Source organism: Mustela lutreola, chromosome 15 (genome assembly GCF_030435805.1).
Source record: "Mustela lutreola isolate mMusLut2 chromosome 15, mMusLut2.pri, whole genome shotgun sequence".
Taxonomy (NCBI): Eukaryota; Metazoa; Chordata; class Mammalia; order Carnivora; family Mustelidae; genus Mustela; species Mustela lutreola.
In genome coordinates this window covers 651,305-670,834 of record NC_081304.1, presented here as the reverse complement: position 1 = coordinate 670,834, position 19,530 = coordinate 651,305, and the positions used below count along the sequence as shown (strand labels likewise).

Below are 19,530 nucleotides of genomic sequence, written 5' to 3'. Positions count from 1 at the left end.
TGGACCCCCTCCCCGGGGGGGGGGCACCCAATGGGGACTGAATGAGACAATGAACTCTGTTCTTGACACCCCCCTCCCCCGCCTTGCTGACTTCCAGAGGTGGTGATGCGAGGCTAAGGGGCGGGAAGGAGCCGGAATCCAGGAGGTTCCACAGCCAAGCAGCCTTCTCGCTTCCCTGGGGCTCCAGAGCCAGTGCGGATGATGGGTTTTCCAGGCACATTCCCACCCCGTGCTCCGGGCGGTGCAGGCTTGGTGGGAACCCTGTGGTGCAGACCCGCGAGTCCGCGTCACGGGCTGCTGGCCCCCAGGAGCTGCGGGACATTCTCTATCAACAAGAAACCCACACGTCCAAGTTCCCCAGGCCCCTCATGTTTCCAGGAACTTGTTCTTTGGGAAGTGAGTTTACCCAAACCAGCAACCCCCACTGTTCACCTGCCCCGGGAGCCCTCTGCTTGTGGACACTGTGCTCCCCAGACAGACCTCTGTTGGGGGGGCAGCGCTTGTCTGGGGGGCCGCACAGCGCTGGCGGGGTGTGGGGCCCTATGTGGGAGGGCATCCTGAGCGGTTTTGAGAGGCCTGAACTCGCCTGATTCCACACCTGTGCACACCCAGCTGACAGGTGCTCCTCACCAGGGTCACCTGGAGGGCCAGCCTTGGGGGACAGGATGCTGGGGCTCCCTTGTCCCCTGGAGAAAGCCCTCAGAGCCCATCCCCAGCTCTTAGACTACCTTCCTTCCACCACTCACCAGGCATGAGAAAGGAGGGGAGCTTGGCCAGCGGAAGGTGGGAGCCCCCAGCCCCATGTAAGGGGAGGCAGGGGTGGCCCGAGTCCAGCCTGGGCCCCTAAGCACCCCCAGGCCGCCCAGCCAGGAGCCTCAGGGCCAGGGCAGGTTTTTCCACTCGCATTCCAGACGGATGACGCGCGAGCGGGAAGCGGGGCTGCCAGTGCCAATGGCCAGGAGTGCCAGACTCGCTTTTTCCAGGCTGGCCAAGGGCTCAGTTTTCCCCCAGGAGAGCCCCATCCCGAGCCGCCCAGGGCAGGCTCCCAGGCTGGACAGCTCTGACCTGCCCCTTTCTCTCCCCGGCACCGGACGCTGGGGTCTGGATGCCAAGTGGGGTCAGAGCAGGAAACAGCCTCAGGTGGTCCGTGGCCTGGGGAGCCCCTGCCCAGCTTCCTCCCTGCCCTGCTTCCATGTGTGTGTTCCCAGGTCCCCCTGGGGGCCCGCGGGGAGGGTACCTCTGTTTCTGCCCTCTGCCTCCCAGCCCCACCCCCTCTTCCTCCTCCCTCCCCAAGTCCACGGCCACCAGGCAGAGCAGAGGGGATCCTGTGTGCCCCGCTGCACCTCACGGAAGGCAGTGACGAACAGTGTGGGCAGGTGAGACACCTGTCGGGCAGGGAGGGGGTCCCTGAGCTGACAGTGAGGCCGGCACCGGCTGGGATCTCAGGTGAGGACCGACCCAGGCTGAGGGGTCTGGGCTCAGTCCCTGAACACAGCGTGTCAGAGGCAAGATCCACGCACCGGGGACACGAGGCCTCTGCTGGGGCTCTGAGGAGGCAGGGTGCGGACCACCAACCCCAGCCGCCACGCTGCGTTGGCTTCCCGCAGACGGGAGGGGGTCCACGGTGCAGCCAGCCCCTGCCGTGTCCCCCCGACCCCACAAAGCCCACCAGGTCCCGGCAGCCCCCAGCGGTAAGGCGGGTCTCGGCTGTGCAGGCCAGTTGGGGGGATCTCTTCTGGGGTCTGGGGGCCTGCAGAGGGGAGCAGCCACATTTTCCTGAAGACAAAGCCTTGATCCAGTGACCCACCCTGGGTGTGTGCAGACCCCGGGTGCTGCCCATCCTCCTGCCGCTTCCCTCCTCACCACCACTCATGGGAACCCTCCGGGAATGGGGTCCTCGCTGGCTGCCCCCCACCCCCCCAGATCTGTTTTCTCTATTGAGGGAGACCCAGAGAGCTTGTCCGGGTACCACCAATATCGCGAGCCCCCCGTGTGTCCCCCGGCATGGGGACGGTGGCTGGGACACCCGCACTGCAGGCTCCTCAGAGGGACTGTCCACAGCCCTGGCTCTGCTGGGATCCACAGGGCCCCAGAGGTGCTGAGACAGAAGGGACGTCACGGTGGGGCCTGCAAGTCCGGGGGGGCAAAGCCCGGGTGTTGCTGCGGCCGCTCCGTGGGGCTTGGCTGGTTCAGGCGGGGATGGAGGGGCAGGCAGAGCCCTTCCTGGGGGGCAGGGGGCCCCCCAAGTGCATTCAGAGCCAGCGGTGTACGCGCGCTTCTCCTGGGACTAAGAGCACTGTGAACTGCTATTCACAGTGTCAGTCAGTCCAAAGGGGACTGGACGTGCCCCGCACTCCCCTCTCCCCCCTCGGCCTCCCGGAGCCTGGCGGCCTAATGTCCATGGCCCTCAGCACCCCCCGCACTCCGTACTTGGTTTCAGTCTGCTACTGTTCCGTGTCTGTCCTACTGCCTGGCCCTCTGCCGCTGCTCCCCCAGGTCACACCCACGGTTTCCCCCGGGGCCCCCTGCACCCCGTCATCCCACAAGCATGGCTGGGGTGCGTGCAGGGCGCCCATGTGGGGTGTGACCAGCTTGCTTTTGGGAGGATGCTGTGCGAGGCGGAACTCCTGACCCCGCTGTCTTAGGCCCTCAGCCCGCACCGGTCACCCCCGTGCTGGACCTTCGCTACGGGCCACGGCATCGTCCACGTTCCGACGTCGGTCTTCAGTGGCGGGCTGGTCTCTGGATGCAGCCCGGGGGAATGACTGTTCACAAGCGGGAGTTTCCACCCGGGGCCCGAGGACCCCTTCTTGAGTGGGAGGGCACGTCAGCTGGCTGCCAGTTCCCGGGCCCGATGTGGACAGCACACTGAGTCGCTCACAGGAGCCTCGGAGGCCGAGGGCCGCTTCCCAGATTTCCCTACAGATGAGGAATGACCAGCACAGCAGCGGACTGACTCCGGGTGATTCCTAAGGCACCTTGTTCAATGGGAAAGGGCTGAAGTGGCGGGAGGGGCCCATGCTCAGTGTGGCTGCTCCCGGGGGGGCGGGGGGAAGGCATGGCCGGGGCTATGTGAACGCAGGGTCCGCAATGCCGTGGTCAGGGTTGCAGGTAAAGGCGATGGTGACGGCGTAACGGGTGCCCCAGTGGACCTTCTCCACACGGTGCAGGTTCTCAGACCCCGAGGTGAAGAAGGACACCCGGCCTGGACGGAAGAGAGAAGTGACCCGAAGTGACCAGAGGCCAGCACCGCTAACAGCACACGAGGCAAAGAGCAAACGCAGACCTGGAACACCAACAGCGGTGGGCAGGTCTCCCAGGAGCAAGTCCCCCAGGGCCACGGCCCCCAAGGCCATGTCCCCCAGGGCCACGTCCCTAGGGGTGTGTCAAGGTTGAACAACACTGCCCACCTAATTCTCAACACATGAAACACTTCAGAATCAGAAGAAGGTTCTTCAGTGAAAGATTTAGCTCAGCAACTGAGTAACCAAACATGAGAAATCATCTCGGTTTTTCTAATCCTTCATGATTTTCCTATCGGGCCACAGGGCACTGTCAAAAGCAGTGACACGTGACACCCAGCAGTGGTGCTGGAAGCTTCTCTGGTCCTTAATCCGTTCAGCTGCTGGAGCTGCAGGGCATCTGGAGGCCCCTCCTGCCTGCTGAGCCCAGGGCTGCACCCCTTCCCGTGCCTACCCACAGAGCGGGGAGACCAAACCCTGAGCTGCTTCATCTCCTTCCCACACCCTTGATGTCCAAGCTACCTTCTGTCCCCTTCACAGCTTCTCCAGGGAGCAGTGTGGACCCACCAGCTCTGTCCAGTGTCCACCAGACTGTCCAGTGAGGATAGTCCCGTGGCCAGCAGAACATTGAGCCAACCCAGGTGGGCAGCCTCACTGGTCTGACTGGGCTCCCACAGGCGATGCCACACAACAGGGGAGACGTGGCAGCAGGGGACGGCATGGCGCGGTCCGGGGACCAAGTGGCCGGGCTCTCCTGGGAGTTTCTGGGAGTCCTTCCCCACACACGCCAGGAGGGAGGGCACACACTCATAGGGCAGCTCTGGGTGTCCCTGCCGGGCTGGGGGCCCCGGGGACTCTGGGGACCGCTGTGCTGTGGCAGCAGTGACCGAGGGCAGCGGGGCATGCGGAGGCCTGCCTGCCCGCCCGGGGCCGCCGCGGGATGTCCTACCTGCCCTCGGCTCCACTGTCTTGTTGGCTCCCTCCTCCACGAACACGAATCTGCCGCCGCCGAAGTCGTCCAGGTAGTCGGAGAGGTAGAGCAGCGAGGTGTAGTCGAAGGAGCCGTAGGTCACCTGTGGGCGGGGCGCGACGGAGCTGGTCGGCAACCGGGGCTCGTGGGGCACAGCCGCCCAGACGGTCGCGCCGGCTTGCGGGCCGTGGAAACGCCTTGGTCAGGCCCATGTGCCCGCTTCTTCCCGGGGCTTCTGCGCTGCTCCCACAACCGGGCCGTGGCTCCTGGCAAAGGCAGCGTGTGTGGACGCCAGGCGGACAAGCCTGCACCACGGCGGTTCCTGGGACGGCGGCCGTGTCACCGCCACCTAGTAGCTCCCACCTCCCGCGTCGGCACACGGAACAAACACAGCAGCGACAAGTGCTCTTGCTCCTTCTTCACGCTGGGGCGGGGGGCAGCCAACTGTGACCTTTACCGGTGGGAATACCAGCCGTCTTAACCCCTTCACGCCCAGCCCAGAAGCACCAAGCACACTGCGGTCGCAAAGCCGTCGCCACCGTCGGTCCCCAGAAACCTGCTTAGTACCTTCCCCCACTGAAACCGTCCTGTGAAACGCTCACTCCGCCCCTGCCCCTGCCTGTCTCTGACTCTGAGGACCCCAGGGGCCTCATCCTGACCAACGGACAGCATCTGCCCTTTTGTGTGCGAGCCCCTGCGGGCAGATGCAGCCCGGGCCGCAGAAGGCTGGGATCTGGCAGGGGCTCGTCTGGGCACAGACCCTCTGATAACCGACCCCACCCCCGGCCCGGACGGGCGACGTGAACTGGTGGCGGCTATCACTTGTTTCCTCCGATGCCCTGAAGTCAGGGAGGCGAGGCCCTGCTCGCGGCCAGCGCGGACAAGGGCGCCACACGGACACGTTGTTTTCCGAGCGGCATCAGCAGGGCGTGGTTGTCTGCACTGTGCATGGAAGGCCTCGTCCCCAGGGGCCGACCAGACCAGTCGGGATCTGGTCAGTGAAGGGAATTACTGAGATACACGGTTTTCTTTTGTGCCAAGATAACGATGTGCGGCAAACAAGGAGTTTTCATCACGTAAGAACCTTTTGCAGGCTGGTGAATTGCTCCATGGGCAAGTCTGGGCTAAGAGATGAAGGAAGTGTCTTAAGAACTCAGTCCGACTGTCAACCCAGCCCTGGCACACAGCCCGACTCCCGCCTGCAACCGCAGGGCTGGCAGCCGGTCGCACACTCGACGGACACCTGCAGGCATCCTGGAACAACTCAGAAGCTCCAAGCCAATCTCACACGACATTCCTGATCAAGGCTCAAAAAGCCTTCCCCGCCACCATCTCTACCCTGTCACCGTGACGACAGTCACCTCCTGATGGGAGGTGGGCCAACCACGGTGCCACGATACCGAGAGCGACGTCACCTTCTCGTACACTCGGCACCAGGCCGCAGGAGGCTGGATTCCTACACACCTGGGCTCAGCTCCGCATGCCCCACTGAGACCCTGACTTGGATTCCCCTTGTCCCGAATCCCTTCACCAAACAAACCTCAGGGAGACAGAGGCCTGCGCCTCTCCCGGGGCCATGCTTCCCGAGCAGCTTCAGCCGCGAACCTCACGTCCATCGGAACCACCCTCTCCCATCCGTCCACCCCCAGATACGGCAAAGGAACCCTCAGAACGCGTGTGAAAACCGGGGACCTGGGTAAGGGGCCGTGGGAGGGGCGGGTGCGGGCGTCTCCGTTCCGAGCTGGAGACCAGAGCTTGGCGATGACCAGCGGATGCCCCGTTCTGGAGTTCTCTTGTGTCCGAGGACAGCTTTTGGCCACACCCACACACCACCCAGCTCCTGTGGACCCTCCAGGGTCCTAGCGTCGCTGTGGAGAGCCTGAGGCTGCCGACGTGCTCCTGGCGGCGCCTCCTTCCGCCTGAAGTGTATTCTCCTTGAAGTTCGAGAACACGGTCGGGCCGTGGGCATTGCTTTTCCTGAACTGACCCCTCCTGGCGGTGGAGGGCCAGCCTCCCTTCGTGAGGGAGGTCCTCCTGGGCTCCGGCCCCCGCCGGGGGCTCCCTTCTCCATGCGCTGGACGTTCCTCCACACACATCGTCTTTGCCGTCAGCGCCCTAACAACCGTTTCCAGCTCTGCAGGCAGTGGTTACCGCACAGCTGAGACCTCAGCTGTCCCCTCCCGCAGTGACCCTGGGGCGAGGGTTACCAATAGGCCAACAGCCGCTAAAGCCACAAGGGGCACGGGGTTGGACCACAGCTGGACCGCACTGGTGTCTGCACACCCTGGAGGAAGACCACAGAGCCACTGGGTCTCCTGCCGTGAGGCCAGAAACCCCAGTCCTGGCCTGAACCGGCTGCAGGCCCCAGAGTAGCGCTGGCCTGCGGCAATCCCTGGCCACAGACACCATGTCCACTGAAGCTGACTGACCAGTGACATACCGAGGTCCTCAGCTTCAGTAACCACACCCCTGTGCTCACGGCCACGTGTGGTGCTGCCTCGGTCGGCTCAGTTGAGATCCAACAAAGGCTGAGCACCCGGCTGGGTTTCAGAGCCAGAGCCCCACTGGCAAGCGTGGTTCCAACCTGCCCTCGCCTCCCACCCCATGCTCCCTGGGTGTTTCTCACTTGCTTCGTCCATTCTAGCTTCAAGGAGCACAAGGGACAGTCCTGGGTCACCTGAGCACACCTGCCACCGGGCCGCCCCCTGCAGCCCTCAGGTGTCCCCAGCACCACACTGAGAACACGGGGGCACGTGGGATGGGCTCCAGGGCAGCGGGTCAGGATCACGGATCGGCTAGGACTGTGTCTAAGAACAACAGATCGAGAACAGAGAGCTGGGGGTCCTGAGTGGTTGCAAGATGTTCCTGCAAAGAGGCAGGGTGTGGGCGGAGGGCAGGCCCAAGGGGAGGCCCCGGCAGCCGTGGAGGCGACAGAGACTGCCTGGGGGGCCCATAGTAGAGTTTGCGGTTCCAGGGGAGGCAGCCACGGACGACTGGGTGCCACGGGGCCTGCCAATTCCTAGCGCACATCTCACTGTCCAGGGGTTTTGGGTCCAACCCGAAGGTCGGAGAGGAAGACGTCTAAAACCCCAACCACAGAAACACCACGGGGCAGATGCCCGGGAAGCCAGGCTGTGCGCCCGGCCGGAGAGTGGGTGCTCACCTTGTCCACATGCGCGTGCCAGTACTCGTCGTGCGCCGTCCGGGCCTGCGTGCTGTTGATGCGCGAGAAGAACGTGGGCTTTGTGAGGTGCAGTGCGGATGCGCTGATGCCGAAGGCCTGGGCGACGGTGAGCTGGACCCTCTGCCGCACATCCCTGTCAGGGGGGACACACGTCAGGGCACACGCACTCACGCACGTACCCGCACACACCGAGCACACTCACCGCCCATGCACGGCCACATACGTCTGCGAGACACGTGTACACACCCACACATGCCTCCACATACAGTGTCCACCACGTACCTGCGCGCACCGTGGGAGGACGAGGACCGGGCCCAGGGCCACGTGTGCGCACGTGCGGGAGGGAGGGGGACCCAGGGTTAGGACCACACGTGATGCAGCCCCAGCACAACAGGATGGGTTATTGTTACATTTCCAAACCACTGGCTGGTGTCTCCACGTGGGTAGCACTAGCTCAAGGGTGCCCCCCTCCGGCAGGGCACCAACTGGGGGCACAGCAGACTTTTCCAGGGACCCCCCTGAACTCATTTCAGCCAGTGGAGGGGTCACTCTAACCCCAGCGACGCTCACAGAACTTCTGCTGGGCCGACAACGACCACCGGTGCGTCACCCTCCAGCGAGGCCGGAGGCCCGTGCACTTAGCTCTTCCCAGCCCGTCGCGAGGAAGCATCGACTCCGTGCGCTGTTTTCTTTATCTCTGTTCACCGTCAGGGCGCGAAGTTGTTTAGCCAAATGTCCCAGCTCAACGACCTGAAAGAACTCGGAGGCTCGTGGCCTTCCTCCACGGTCATCTGGCCACACACTCCGCGGCTGGCCTGCTCACGGCATTGATGGTGCTCCTTCTGGAACCCATGCTCGGCGCAGGCGCGCTGGCCTCCCATTCCTCGGCGCCCGCTGCAGTGACGGTGCCCGGGGGGCCCCCCCTGATGGTCCTCTGGTTCTCATGGTTCTTGGTTCTGCACGCCTGCTGCAAACGCTCCCTGAGGTCGGCAGATGGACAACAGCCCAGAAGAGACGGGAAGCAGTCCGACAGTTCTACCTTCCTCACATCCGAGAGAGCGAGCTCAGGGACTGACCGAACCCAGCGGACGTCCTGATGAAGCCTGTGTCCAGGGCCTCCGCGGTGGCCTCCGCGAAGCTGCCTTCTCCAGTACCCACGTGCCTGGCAACAGCACTCACGCCTCTGACTGGGTTTTCACTCCAGAAATACAAACTCTGTCCCATACGTAAGACTGTCCTAGGCCGCCTGTGCAACCACCAGCCGCTCCTGACCGCGGTTGAATCGACACCGCTTCCTCTCTGCAGGCTTGCTCTCGAATGAGACACAAATCCGCTGTTTTCTCTTCATTTGCAGTGAGCATTTTTACGCTTCATAGACCCTTGAACTTATGAACATTAAAATACTCACGTTTTTCACTTAGCGGTAAACACGATAAAGCGAACGAGTCACCGGGTGACCGCAGGCCAGGCTCCCGTCCCGCTGGTCACCCAGCCCTTTGTGCTACAAAACCCCACCTTGCCCCAGGCCCTGACCTCAGGGCCCACCCAGGGAGGTCACCAGCGTGAGGCAGGGGTCAAGGGCACCGCTCACTGACGCTACTATTTGTGTGTCAAGTTCACCTGACCCTTTGCTTCTCTCTGGACCAGGAGCCCGGCTCACTCTCTGGCCGTCTCCCTGGGAACGTCACCAAGGGGAGGCGGCCGCTGTTCCCAGACCGCGAGGCTATGGTAGCAGCGAGCTCTGCTGACTGTGGTCAGGGACGGGTGCTAGGGCTGAGGAGACAGAAGGGCAACGTGGGGTCCGTGTGGTGATGAGACGCTCGGTACCGTGGCTGGCAGCCCTTACGTGAGCTACCCAGAGGACAGAATTGCACACGCTCACACAAATACGGTAGAACTTGGGATTCTGAGCAAGATGGTGGGGGCAGCACCGGGGCCGGCTCCCGGGGGCAATGCCCGGTTCTGCTAACACCAACTTGTGCCGTCAGGGGAACTGGGCGAAGGTACATGAGATTCCACGATGTTATTTCCCAAAATAGTCTGTGAGTCTTGATTACCTAAAAATTACAAGTTTTACTTAAAGAAAACCACTCCCGGGCGCCTGGGTGGCTCAGTGGGTTAAGCCGCTGCCTTCGGCTCAGGTCATGATCTCAGGGTCCTGGGATCGAGTCCCGCATCGGGCTCTCTGCTCAGCGGGGAGCCTGTTTCCTCCTCCTCTCTCTCTCTGCCTGCCTCTCTACCTACTTGTGATCTCTCTCCGTCAAATAAATAAATAAAATCTTTAAAAAAAAAAAAAAAAGAAAGAAAAAAAGAAAACCACTCCCTTGTGGGGGAGCTGTTGGGGCAGGAGGGCCGTGCCTGGCACCTGGCATGGGGAGGGAGCCTGGTGCTGGCTCCTGTGCTGTGACTTGTGAGTGGGCACGGCCCCTTAGCGCCCTGGGCCGCTCATGAGGCTGTTGCAAGAGCTGCTGGACCCACCTGGGGCTGGGGCAGAGAGCAGCCCTGGGCAGACGGGGAGCTCACGAGGCCCCCACTGGTCTGCTCCTTCCATAGGTCCTGTGTGCTCCATGGCCTGGCTAGGCCCACAGCGACGAGGCAGGGGCGGCCCTGTGCACCAGCTCCGAGCACAAAGTGCCCTGGACGCTGGCGCAGACTGTAATCCCACAGCTGTTCTAGTACATTCTGCCCGTCAGCCCTGACGGCACAGGGTGTCAAGGAAGGAGAAAAACTGTGGAGCCAGGAGAACAGCCCAAACCAGACAAGTCCATGAGTTCCCTGCCCCGCCCCCAGCAGGGGTGGGGGGTGGGGGTGGGGGTGAGGTACCGCCCCAGCACCCACCAGCCAGGACTCTGATAAAGTGAACTGTGCATTTCAAGGGACCCTCTGCTCACGAAGTGCCCAGACAAACGGGGGGGGGGGGCACATCCCTGGGCACCTGCAGCACCTGGCTCGGGGTGGGCGTGGTCAGTGGGCACGACTGGGTGCTGTGGTTGGATGGACACAGTTGGCCGAGGAGAGCCCGGATCAGGGTGGGGTGGACAAGTGGGTGTGGCCAGGGGCGTGGCATGGGCGGGTGGGCATGGTTGGGGAGGGTGGCCTGGCCTGGGGCGTGGCCTAGGCCTCTGAACAGGGCCTGGTACCAGTGGTGATCGCGTGGGCGTGGCCCAGACAGGTGGTGGGCGCGGCCGTGGTGGGCTTGGTGCGCCTGGGTTCCCACCCTGGATGGGCGGGGCTCTGGTGGCCCAACCTTCAGCCCAGCCACCCGCCTCCCCTCTGACTTCCCTGCTTTCCTCCTCACCGGTACAACTGGAAGTCCTCTTCTGAGAAGACGGTTTGTATTTTATCTCCAAAGTATCTGTGAAAAATAGGCTGTTAACACATGTAACGTTTCACTGGACGTGTCGACACTTTCTTACAACACTGAATCTTCTTTAGCTTCCTTGTTTCCTCCTGCGGAAGAGCCCTGTCCCCACAGGGATGACCAGTGATCAAAGAGGGGGACGTCACTACGTTGAGGTTGGGGAATCTCTGCTTCTCTGGCCTCAGGGAGGATCAGGGTCCTATCAGCTCTTTCCAACGCTTTCCCCCACCCCAGAGCCTGGCCTGCCTCTCCGTCCTCCCCCCTTCCTCTAGCTGTCCCTCGGCCTCGGGTAGGTCCTGCTTTCTCAAGAAGGCCCCTGAGGACCCCATGGAGCCGGAGACTGTTCCCTGCAGCTGGTGAACCAGGATCCTGCCCCTGAGAAGGGCCCCGCCCCCCAGCTCTGGCCAAGAAATGCAGGGGCACAGTGAGGGCTGCAGCCTGTCTGGGCTCTCACCTGTACAGGTTCACAAAGTGCTTCCCGACAGACAGGGCTCCTGAGTGCAAGTCCAAGATGGACGCCTGGAAAAGATGTGCATAGAAAGGGTAGCAGGGTCCCCTGTCCCCCTGTGAGATCCATCCTACCCTCCCCTGGGGTCAGGCAGGCGATGCCAGGTTTCAAGAAAGGTGGACCCGGGGTATACGCAGGACAGATCTCATTCCCTCCCGCACTGTCTGATCTTCTGAAAGCGGTGCACAGACCTGTGAACTCCTGCAGCTGAATCATACCCCCAGCCCCGCTGAGGTGTCACAGTTGGTTGAGCTGTACAGTCTGATGAGCTTTGATGTCACATATCCGTGAAACACCGTCACCATCAGGATAACAAACGCGTCCCAGAATGTCCTTGTACTCCTCTGCCTCCTGCCTCCCCCCCCCAGGTAACCACCTGCTGTCACAGGCGGATGCCCACTTTCTAAAGTTACACGTGGTCATGTGGGATGTGCTCTTTTTGAGTCTGGCTCCCTCTCCTCAGCACAGTCACGTGGTTCGCTCGAGCTGCTGTGTCCGCAGACATCCACCCCATCTCCCTGCTGAGGACACTCCATGGTTTGGGGTAATACAACCACGTGGGTTGTTTCCAGTAAAGCTGCTCTGAACACCGGCGGACAAGGCTGTGCAGACAGACGCTTTCAGGCTCTTGGGTAATCCCCAGAGGCGAACTGCTGGGTCCTACCTTTCACAGGCCCGTCAAAGTGTTCTGTACCCTTGATCACCCCACCTCTATGGGTCCTTCCCCACGTCCAGGAAAAGTGGTCACCAGCACGGACGATTTTCACACTATCTGGAAGCTAATTATATTTCTCTTCATTGATGCAGTGACCAGCCCCAGGGTTTGAACACAATTTGAGCTTAATAACTGTCAACTGAATTTAAAGGCGTCAAATCAGGTTCCTTTGCTGCAAGATGATTTCCTGAGGGAAAGCCCAGCAAAGAGTAAGAGATGAGTCCATGCACAAATGGGTTTTTAATAAATGCTACTCCTGAATCAAACCAAACTAAAATAAAAGAAGCTGAATTTTGGAACTCCAGGGAAAAATTTGCAGAATAAAATAAAGTCATGCAGATAATCACAGAAATACACAGAAATTCTAGCAAAGTCCATAAACGAATCTTCCCAGGAAGGTTACATGTCTTGAAACATGTAGACATCTGGGTCCACATATGGCAATAATTTTGCCATCAGAGAACAGTGCAGAGAAGACTATCTCCCACAGCCTCACACACTGGGTGTTCAGAACCCCACATGGGAATGCAAGCTAACGTGCAGTGTTTGTAGGAACATGACTCCCAGAGGCTGCCCGGATGAGACACAGGGCTGCCCTGGCCCTCTGTTCCCAGCAGCCGCTGGGACTGATCGTCACAAACTGACTTAAACTCATCAGAATTCGTCTTCTCACAGCTACGAAACCAGAGACCCTGAGATCAAGCTGTGGCCAGGGCCAGGCTCCCTCTGAAGGTCCAGGGGAGAATGCCTCCTGCCTCCTCCAGCTTCTGGTGGCTCCAGTGTCCCCGGCTTATGGACCAGCCCCTGCGGCTTCTCCTCTCTCCCCTCCAACCTCCTTCGACTCTCATACAAGGACGCGTTTGCCGTTGGACTCCGGGTCCCCCGCCAACCCAGAATGACCTCATCTTCAGACCCTTAACTTAGTGGTGTCAAAGATTCCTTTTCCAAATAAGGCCCTATCCTCAGGTTCTGGGTGGGCGCATTGTCCACGTGACCCCCTGGAAACCACCCCAGACCCCTGGCCCCCTGCACTCTAGTGCCCACACCGTGTCTGTGGGGCCTCCCACCTGGCGGCGGGGGAGCATGTCTGTCACCGTGTCCTAGGAGCCCTGCCCACTTTTGCCTCTCCCCAGTCCAGGCCTGGCCACCCTCCTCACTGGGCTCCTAAACCCTCTGTCAGCTCACTGTGCACCCAGCCCTGTGCACAGCTCACTGTGCACCCGCAGATTGTCCGAAACATGAATGAGATCTGGGGAGGCTGCTGTGACTCACTGTGAAGAGGGGGACAGTCTTGGGCCCACTGACTATGGCCTTTCCATGCTGGTGACATGCAGAGAGGAGGGACACCCAAGGCCCCCCCGCCCACAGTGGCTACTTGCCCTTGGGTGGAGAGCAAGTTAAAGGGGTAGAAAGAAAACTGAAGCAGGAACTCACCCCTCCATCAGATCCTCCCAGGGACAGCCCCTTCTCGGCTATGCTGCGGGGGAAAGGTCATTGTCAGTCAGGATTTGGATAGCGGGATCGTCTGTGATATAGCTAGGGATTTAACAGCTAACACGATTCTTACAATGTTAATATATTATTTAATATTTGAGATATAAACACATATTTAGACCAAAAAACTTGATTCTCAAAGTTAAGGGAATAAATGACAGTATCTCCTCACCATGTTGTTAATTAAATACAACATTTTAGAAACAACTAGGCTTAATTTCCATTTTTAGTACCGAGAGCTGGTGCCCACCCAAACGGGCCAAGCAACTCCCACTGGATCCCTGACCTGGTCATCACTGGCTGGCGGGGGGGTGCTTTGTGATCAGCAGCTGGGGCGGCAGAAGAGCCGCGGAGGCCTGCGGTGCACCTAACAGGACCTCCCGCCTCACTGAAGACTCAAGAGCTTCCTGACAAGTCACAGCAACTGGGGAACGGAGCTGGGGAGCGATCAACCCGGATTCCAGTGACTCCTGCCCAGGGAGCCCCTGTGGTGCTTTCTAGAAACAGGAGGAATGTCTCCCTGCTGGGACAGATGGCTGGGCACACAGGCGGCTTGAGGGCCCGCACCACTCCACCTCGCACACACAACTAAACACCTCGTGTCTGAACAATTTGTTGCAAAATCAAAGCTTGAAGATCTTGTCTTTAAAACCCCGATAGGGGCTCCTGGAAGGCTCAGTGGGTTAAGCCTCTGCCTTCAGCTCAGGTCATAATCCCAGGGTCTTGGGATCAAGCCCCACATCGGGCTCTCTGCTTGGTGGAGAGCCTGCTTCCCCCCTCCCTCTGCCTGCCTCTCTGCCTGCTTGTGATCTCCCTCTCTCTGTCAAATAAAAAACAAAAACAAAAACCCAACAAAGAAAAATCCAGTGTTGACAGCATCCGAGTAAGACTTCCTGCCCGGTCAGAGTCACAGCTGGTCAGCCCGGGGGCTAATCCCCGGCCAGTTTCAGGACAGACACTGAACTGCTCTCTCGTGTTCCCCTGCCGCAGCGGGGAGCGTCACACGGGCGCTCGTTGGGCTCCCCGAACAGCCAAGAAGGCAGCATGTCCCTAGGCCTCCTGCACAGGTCGGAACCAAAGAAGGCTGAGGCCTTGGCAGGCTCCACCAGCAACAGCCTCACTGAGGGCAACAGCCGTTGCTTCCAGAAAGTGGAAAAGCCCACTTTTCCCCTTGGAAGTGCATGAGGAAATTCTTATGGAATTCTAATTGAATTTCTTTAAATCATCTCCCCGACCCCCCCCCCCCGTAGTAACTGCTTCCTGTCCCGCAGCCCCACTTTCCTGCTCGTTCAGACAGGGGAGTCTTGGGCACCTGCGGATCCTCTGGGCTTCGTCCCTGCTGATGACGGTGTCGGTGACGCCCCGGCCACACTTCCTCGGGGAGCAGCCTGCAGAGAGCGGAGCCGGAATGAGACGCTGACCCCATGCTGAATCCCAACAACGCCACGTGTGTTTATGGAGGACTTGCCTGTAGGCAGCCCTCCACAGGGCACTTCTGCGGGGCAGGTCTGCGCCTTCCACAGGATTCGGGGCCAGATTCGGCAAATAAAATGCAGGACACCCCCATAGAGGTGTGGATTTCAGAGCCACAACAATGACCTTTTTGGAGTAAGTGCACCCTCTGCAGGACACACCGACGCCCGGCAGGACACGGTACACTCGGGGCGGCCCACATCGGGGGACCCGAGGGAAGCAGCCTGCTTACCCTGGGGAAGAGATCCCTGAGCCGGAGGCAGTGTGACAGCCTGTGACAGCCTGTGACCATGGGTCCAGCCTTCCGAAGCCCCCGTGAGAAAGCCCTTCAGGACTGAAGCTGTGCTTATACTTCTGGTCACTGTCCTGTCCCAGGGGCCTGGCAAACACTGTCATCAAAGGTGCCCACCGTGCGTCCCGCCCCCGCATGCCCTCTGTCTCTCCACAGCCGGCACGTGCAACTGCTTAGGGCGGGTGTAGACAAGCTCGGACGGCACCGAAGCCGGGGCCGGGATGAGGCAAAGCGTCCGACACGGACAGGCTGACAAACCCCTGGCGTTCCAGCGCACAGGCGGCCGCTCCCTCGTAGGAGTCCCGGCCAGGGAGACGGAGCCGAGGGCCCTCTCAGGGCAGGTGTGGCCGGCTGACCTTCCACTTTCCACCCTTCTTCCCCGCCCGCAGCCCGCAGCCCGCAGCCTGCACGTGGAGCGAGTGTCCCGGGACCACGTGAGCCACGCACGGAGGGTCAGTGCTGAGGGGCTCACAGAGCAGCCGGCCTGGGGGCCTCTCTCTGCACCCTGGTGTGTGGGAAAAATAAACTTCTGTTTGGGGGCCATCGGGGCGGAGTGTCCCAGTTTCAGGAGACCAGACACGGTCCTAATGATCCCACTGGTGTTTTTATCACAAACAAAAGCCACGTGCATGCTTTTTTAAGGGTTACCTCCTGAACATGACGACACGAACGGTACAGAATAAAAGCAGATACAACAATAAAAGAAAGCTGGGAGCGTGCTCTGTGTGTGACGACTGCACTTTCACACAGAAGAATCATGACAGGGAAAGACGGTCATGTCTGCAGGCAACAGAGCAGGAAGACGGAGACAGGACATACAGCGGCGGACGGCATCATTTCGGATACGAAACGGCCAGCACGAAGACCAGTCCTGAGCCGCTGCCAGGCCCGCAGTCACGCAGAGATCCCCGCACGCCGCCCTCAGGACATGACGGACAAGGAGACAAATCCGTGAGGGTGCGGACCAGGAGGATCCCAGGATCCCTGCAGGCGCCCGCCAGGAAACAGTTCCCCGGTCCATGCAGGACATTAACAAAAACACACTGGGTCAAAGAGAAAGTCAGAGGGCGCCTGGGTGACTTGGTTGGTCGAGTGTCTGACGCTTGATTTCAGCTCATGTCATGATCTCAGGGTCGAGACATCGAGCCATGACCGGACCCACACTCAGCTTGAGGTCAGCTTGAGACTCTCTCTCTCAACCTGCCTCCACCCACCATGAGCAGGCACATGCTCTCTCTCTCAAATACATCAGTCTTTAAAAAAGGTAAAGTCCGAGCCAAAATCCAAGGACCTATAACATACAGATCACGTTATCTAGCTACAATGCAATTAGATTAGAAATCGATAGTTTTTTAAAGATTTTATTTATTTGACAGAGATCACAAGTAGGCAGAGAGGCAGGCAGAGACAGAGGAAGAAGCAGGCTCCCCGCCCAGCAGAGAGCCTGATGCGGGGCTCGATCCCAGGACCCTGGTATCACCACCTGAGCTGAAGGCAGAGGCTTTAACCCACTGAGCCAGACAGGCGCCCCTTATTATTTCTTTTCTTATTTTATTTATTTACTTATTTGAGAGCAAGTGAGAATATGAGCAGGCGTGGGGGACAGAGAGAGAAGCACACCCCCTGCTGAGCTGAGAAACTCCAAGGCGGGACTCGATCCCAGGACCCGGAGATCATGACCTGAGCCGGAGGCAGAGGCTCAACCGACTGAAACCCCCGGGTGCCCCCAGGGGTCACATTTCTTGGTGGGGCATTTTCCGCAGGGACGACACTAGGACACTCTACAGCCTTTTCTGGCTTCCGTGTTCTCATCGTCTTCCCCTTCCCAGTCCTGTCCTGTCTCTGTCAGAGCGCAGGACACCTCGGTAAAATGCTGCCCTTGTGCAGCGGGACTGCCCTGCCTTTCCCAGTCCAGGTGTAGGTCAACCCACCCGAAGGAGGGAAAGTCTGCCTGTACCCTGTCCCCAGCCCACACACCACTTTCAATCTGATTCCCACCAATTCGCGGCCCCAAAAGACCGTCGCATCGCCAACACCGCGCACCCCTGTGGACGGGCTGCCCCTTCCCAGGCCGCAGCAGCATCGCCTACCTTCAAACCGCCGGTGACGGTCATAGTCCTCCGAGCAGGGCACCTCAATGAACCTGCCAGGTAGGATCTCGCTGCGGTGAGCCAGGACCTCCGTGATGCTGTCGTCGCCGCCCAGCCTGCTCCAGAGCAGCAGCCCGGCCAGCACGGCACAGGCCCCCAGCACAGCAGTTCTCAACCACTTTGTCTGCACCTCCCGTGGAGCCTGGACACTCTTTGTGCTGAGGACAAAACACAAGCACCGTCACCCAAAGGCACCCGTGTGTGCTGAAAAGATGGACGGTGATGACCAGGAACCATACCCAAGCTTGGTTACTGTTCTGCAGCAATGGGGGTCGGAGCTACTCACGACCAATCCAGGGGCACTTGCCAGCCTGAGAGGACGTGCCAGGGCAGGCGCCACTCCTCCCCTGCCCCATCTGCCCTGTGCTGGCAACAAGATGGGCTGCGGCCAGGGCCACAGAGAAACCCAATCTGTGTTGCCAATCACACTGCCTACAACTGAAACTGACCACCAGGAACCACAGGCCGGGGCCCACACCCATGCCCAGGGCCCACGCCCAGGCCCCACGCCCCCACCCAGGGCCAAGGCCCATGCCCAGACCACAAGCCTTTGCCCAGGGCCCCAGGCCTGTGCCCCACGCCCATGCCCAGGGGCCACACGCCCATGCCATGCCCAGGAACCAGGCCACACACTGAGTGTGAGTGAAGACCACTGCACTAAAAACATGAGCCAGTCAGGAAGAGAATACAACCACAATGAAAACAACTTGCAATTAAGACACTTTTTTGCACAACCTACACTCCTCACTGCCATGCTGAAGTTGCATGCATAGATCTGTGCACACGTCTGTACCACGTATATGCCCACGTGGGTCTGTGTGTGCATGTGGGTAACTGGGAAGCTGAGTACTCTGTTTAGGAAAGACTTGGTGACTGTAGAGCTCAAAGAACTTACAAAAAATAAGAAAAAAGATCAAGGCACCCTTTTAAGGAGGTGTGCTCTCCTTCTTCAAGTATGTGATTAATCCCTAAAAAGCAGGGAGTCTGACTTCCATTTTTGTATGTCGCTGAACGCTTTGCAGTGCGATATGAATGAAACGGATTCCAACAAATAAACCGCAAGGAGGGCACAGCATGGTCACACCGCGTTGAGTGGGTCCCGGATGATTTTAAAGAGGGACCACAGATACCTGAGGGGGAATAGGGAGCCTGCCTAGCTCAAAAACATCCCCACCCCAGAGCTGCTGTCTGGCCTCAAGGCCACCCAGCCTTCTCTCATCAGAGCAGGGTGGACACCGGACACCAAACACCAGTGAGCCCATCATTTCTCTTCCCCTCAAATCCCAGACAGGGCAGGGAGACGGTCAGCCCGGCTCAGCAGCAAATGACTGGAACCCAGACCTGCAGGGCGGAGCTGCGGGCCACCCCTTCTCCCCACCGCCCCGTGTGAAAGCGACCCGCGGGGCGCACAGAGTCGCAAACGCTGAAGACGCTGCATCTTGGCGGGATGTGGAGCACCACCCCCCGCGGGCTCTGCTCAAGGCCAGCACCCCTGCTCGGAGGAGCGGGGCTCCGACACAGAGGGGCTTGCTGTCCGAGTCTCAGAGCAAGGTCCATGGACGCTGGGCAAGCTCTGGGGCCCGCGTTCGTCCTGGCTCTGACGACTTTCCGGACAACCGACCCTCGTGCGCCCACCGGGCCGTCCACTCGCCGGCCCTGAGGACAGCGCACGGGACGAGACGACGGGGCCGCGGAACCCGTGCGCGTCGGGAAGCCGGCCGTGGAGGCCTCGGGGCAGGTCCCCGACCCGCGTGCCCGTCGGAAGTCCGAACCCCAAGCCTCGCCTCTGCGCCACACCGGGTACGCTGCAGGCCACGCCCCTGTTGGCCACGCCCCCGGCGAGGCCACGCCCCGCTAAAGGCCACACCCCCTCGCCTGGCCACGCCACGCCCCCCGCCGCCGCCCGCCCGTCCTTGCGCGGCTCGGTACCTGCTGCCGCGCCGGCGCTCGGCCGTCCCGCTGCCCTCGGGCGCCTTGGGCGCGCCTCTCCGCTGAGGCGCCATCGGGCCGGGCCGCTGCGGAGCCGGGCCGAACGCGGGAGCCGCCCGAGCCCGGGACGAGCGCCGCGAGAGGGTGCGCGAGGCCGGCGCGGCCGGGGACGCAGAGCGACGCGCTCGACCGTCGACCCCGGGCCTGGCGGC

At 60.6% G+C, this 19,530-nt stretch overlaps 1 protein-coding gene across 1 annotated transcript; it reads right to left on the bottom strand.

Moving 5' to 3' along the window:
* Positions 1 to 2,957: 2,957 nt before the first annotated feature.
* Positions 2,958 to 19,449, bottom strand: OGFOD3 (2-oxoglutarate and iron dependent oxygenase domain containing 3). The gene is made up of 9 exons (XM_059149617.1): positions 19,319 to 19,449; positions 17,330 to 17,547; positions 14,787 to 14,862; positions 13,415 to 13,457; positions 11,212 to 11,276; positions 10,695 to 10,751; positions 7,376 to 7,529; positions 4,192 to 4,315; positions 2,958 to 3,205 (listed from the first exon to the last, which is right to left on the bottom strand). The coding sequence occupies exons 1-9, from the start codon at positions 19,390 to 19,392 to the stop codon at positions 3,069 to 3,071; spliced, it is 948 nt and encodes a 315-aa protein (XP_059005600.1). The 5' UTR covers positions 19,393 to 19,449; the 3' UTR covers positions 2,958 to 3,068.
* Positions 19,450 to 19,530: the final 81 nt, after the last annotated feature.